At 42.3% G+C, this 2,972-nt stretch overlaps 1 protein-coding gene across 13 annotated transcripts in view; it reads left to right on the forward strand.

Annotated features, from left to right (window-relative positions):
• rap1gap2a (RAP1 GTPase activating protein 2a) overlaps positions 1-1,576 on the forward strand; it is a 77,924-nt gene extending 76,348 nt beyond the window's left edge. For all 13 annotated transcript variants that reach the window (XM_020587048.1, XM_020587056.1, XM_020587083.1 and 10 more), the window contains 3 exons: positions 532-634; positions 759-832; positions 1,147-1,576. In XM_020587048.1, the coding sequence (XP_020442704.1) occupies positions 532-634; positions 759-832; positions 1,147-1,155 (186 nt within the window). In that variant the 3' untranslated portion in view covers positions 1,156-1,576. The remainder of the gene's footprint in view (positions 1-531; positions 635-758; positions 833-1,146) is intronic.
• Positions 1,577-2,972: the final 1,396 nt, after the last annotated feature.

The raw sequence follows: 2,972 nt of genomic DNA on the forward strand, positions 1-2,972 counted from the left end.
TCGCTCGGCGGGCCTGGGAACGCCTCATTCCCCCGGAGGAGCTGGAGGAAGTGTCTGGAGAGAGGGAAGTCTGGGCAGCTTTGCTTAGACTGCTGCCCCCGCGACCCGGTCCCGGGTAAGCGGAGGAAAATGGATGGATGGATGGGTGTAAAAACAAGCTTTTAAAACAGCCATGCTAGCTGTTTCCCCCTTTTCCAGTCATTATTCTTAGCTAACTGATAAGCTGCTACCTGTACCTCTGTAAAAGTGAATGTGTTTCCTCAATGTTTGCATCTTAAAGATTTAGGCCAGTGTAAAATGTTTAACCTGTATTATATTAATGTTGTAGCAAAACCAAATTACAGTGACTTGTTCTTGCAAAGCGCCCTTTCACTCAGCTCCCAGCTGAGCATTTGGTCACTCTGACTTTGCTGGCAGGAAGGTTAATGTTGACTCCAGCAAAATTTAAATTTTGTCATTCATTGTGCCACTTCAGTTCCTTTTCCCCCCTACATGCTAACTGAGCTTTCCTTTGCTTGTTCTTCCCATTAGGCTACCCACCCCTCTATAGCTTCCTCCTCAGCCTTTAGTCCTTCTCTTAGTGTGGACAGCCAGGGATCAGGCATCCCTGTCATCATGTGTCGGAGTCCAACAGGTATACACACAAACAGTTTTCAGATCTGATTAAGTTGACAGAATGACCCGCCAGAGGTGACAGATTTTTGTTCTCTGAATATTTCCTTCCTTTTGTTTCCATTTCTGCCTTCTGTCTTTTGCAGATGGGAAGAATAAAACATCACCGAGGTCAAGCTTAAAGTTCCGCTTTGACAAAATGAGCCAACCATCTGCAACTGTAAGTCTTAAATTTAAAGACTTTCTAGTTAATATATTTTAATGAATAGCATTTTCAAGTGTGTTTCTTGTCAGTGAGTGCTGGCAGAACAGCATCAACAGTTTAATCCAAAAACTTCACAGACTTGACACTTGAATTAACTAAAGTAGTGCAGCAGGCTGGGAACATTAGTAGTGTGCTTTTATATGCTCACTATCCGTGGATCACAGTAATATCACTGAGACAGTTGAGCTCATGTTGGAAAACAGGTCTATATGGGAAGTTGCATGCTGTCAGCAAATTTTCTTCTAACTTGGTTCACTTTTCTCTTTCAGTCTGAGTAGCTTTGTGGAATGGAACAAAACAGCTTTGCACAACAAAAGGACAGTACAGGTTGACGGAGCTGCAAAAGAAAACAAATCACCACAAAATCTCTGTAGAACCACTTTCTGAAGCCAAGGATAATCTGACAAGATTACCAGCTAACCAAGAGTTCCCTCTCACTAGAAAATAACTGAAAATACTGTGAGCGTATATAGAGGAGAAACAACTGACATGTTATATACAGTATATTTTAACCAACCTTTAGCTACAAAAATTAGTCAGTGTTACAAGTTGCTGCATCTCAGTTGTTAATTGTTCACATCACACAAAGGTCTTGGAATGGCTGTGATACTGTGAGTGTAGGCTGAGCTAAATCAAATCAAATCAAATTTTATTTGTATAGCGCCAAATCACAACAAAAGTCATCTCAGGACACTTTACAAAGTAAGGTCTAGACCTTACTGTTATCAATATTATTACATAGGGAAAACCCAACAAATCCCCCTTGAGCAAGCACTTGGCGACAGTGGGGAGGAAAAACTCCCTTTAACGGAAGAAACCTCCGACAGACCCCGGCTCTTGGTGGGCGGCCTTCTGCCTCGACCGGTTGGGGTGAGTGGATAGAGGAGAGACAAAAGAAGAAAAGCAACAAGACACAACAATCAAGCACTGATCAGGTCGATGTGGCTGGTGACTGCTCGTCAGAGATGTAGAGCTCCAGGGCCAGGGCAACCTGCAGAAAGGTACAGGGAGCTAGACTCTGCCTCAGCTTTTTCTCAAGCATCTTGTTGAGTTGACAGATATGAAAAGAGTGGTAATACAAGACTACAGCCTGACTTCCCATTTTATCTAATCAGCTGCTAAGTGAGACACCAACCTGTTTCCTTTTTGCCTTTGTCCTTCAATGGTACGCAGGTTCCTCTTTGCTAAAAATAAAGCATGGAGACACGCACACATGCAGAAAAACATACAGTAGATGTAGAGTAGCCCTGGATGTGACAACACTGGGAGCTTCAGTTCTCTGGAGGATCTGAAATTGTTCGTTGCAAATAAAAAAGCATTTTTAGGGAGCATCTTTGATTTTTGATATGCTTTTGTAACCTTGCTATTGGCTGCACTTTGTCTACAGCATAACATTTCTGCATCTGTAAAGGTAATTTCAAACCCCTGAACTCAAGTGCTGGGTCAGTGGAAGTTCTCAACTGGGGTGCAGTAGGGGACACTGCCAACAGAGTTTGCCATAAGCTTATTTTGGTCAAAGCTGCACCTTACAATCTTTGTAAAGCCTTTTCACCACTGATGCTCTCTCTCACTCACTGTCTGGCTCACTGGCTGTCTCTCATTGAGTGAGAGGATGGGAATTTTCAGGCTTCAGTTACAGCACAGTTGTGGGTACCAAATAAACCACCACATTGGCGTGAAAATAGATCTTGAACTTACTGAAAACATTTCACCTTCTGATAACCTCCCAATGAAGCTTGCTATCTCAGTGTATTTGTGTTTATGTTTGGAACCTTTCAACAGGAATGTCTCCAGGGTTTTGAAGTCTCCTAGCTTGTCAGCTGATGACTTGAAAATGATGCTTCAGGTTAAAATTAAACCTTTGGCACTGAATGTGAACTTGGAGCTTTTTTTGTACTTTAGATTTATTAGTTATTACCAAGTCTCTTAGAAGTAAACTGCAAAACCAGTTGCTCACAAGCACAACAGGACAATAGTTCTACTCAAGTCCTCAACTATAACCTAACATTAGTCTGGAGCTGCACAAACTAGAGTTAGAAGGGCTAAGTGGGAGTGTGGTTAACAAGAAGAAATCTTCACACAGATGTTTCTCTGT

The sequence above is a fragment of the Monopterus albus genome, unplaced genomic scaffold, assembly GCF_001952655.1.
Source record: "Monopterus albus unplaced genomic scaffold, M_albus_1.0 scaffold8.1, whole genome shotgun sequence".
Taxonomy (NCBI): domain Eukaryota; kingdom Metazoa; phylum Chordata; class Actinopteri; order Synbranchiformes; family Synbranchidae; genus Monopterus; species Monopterus albus.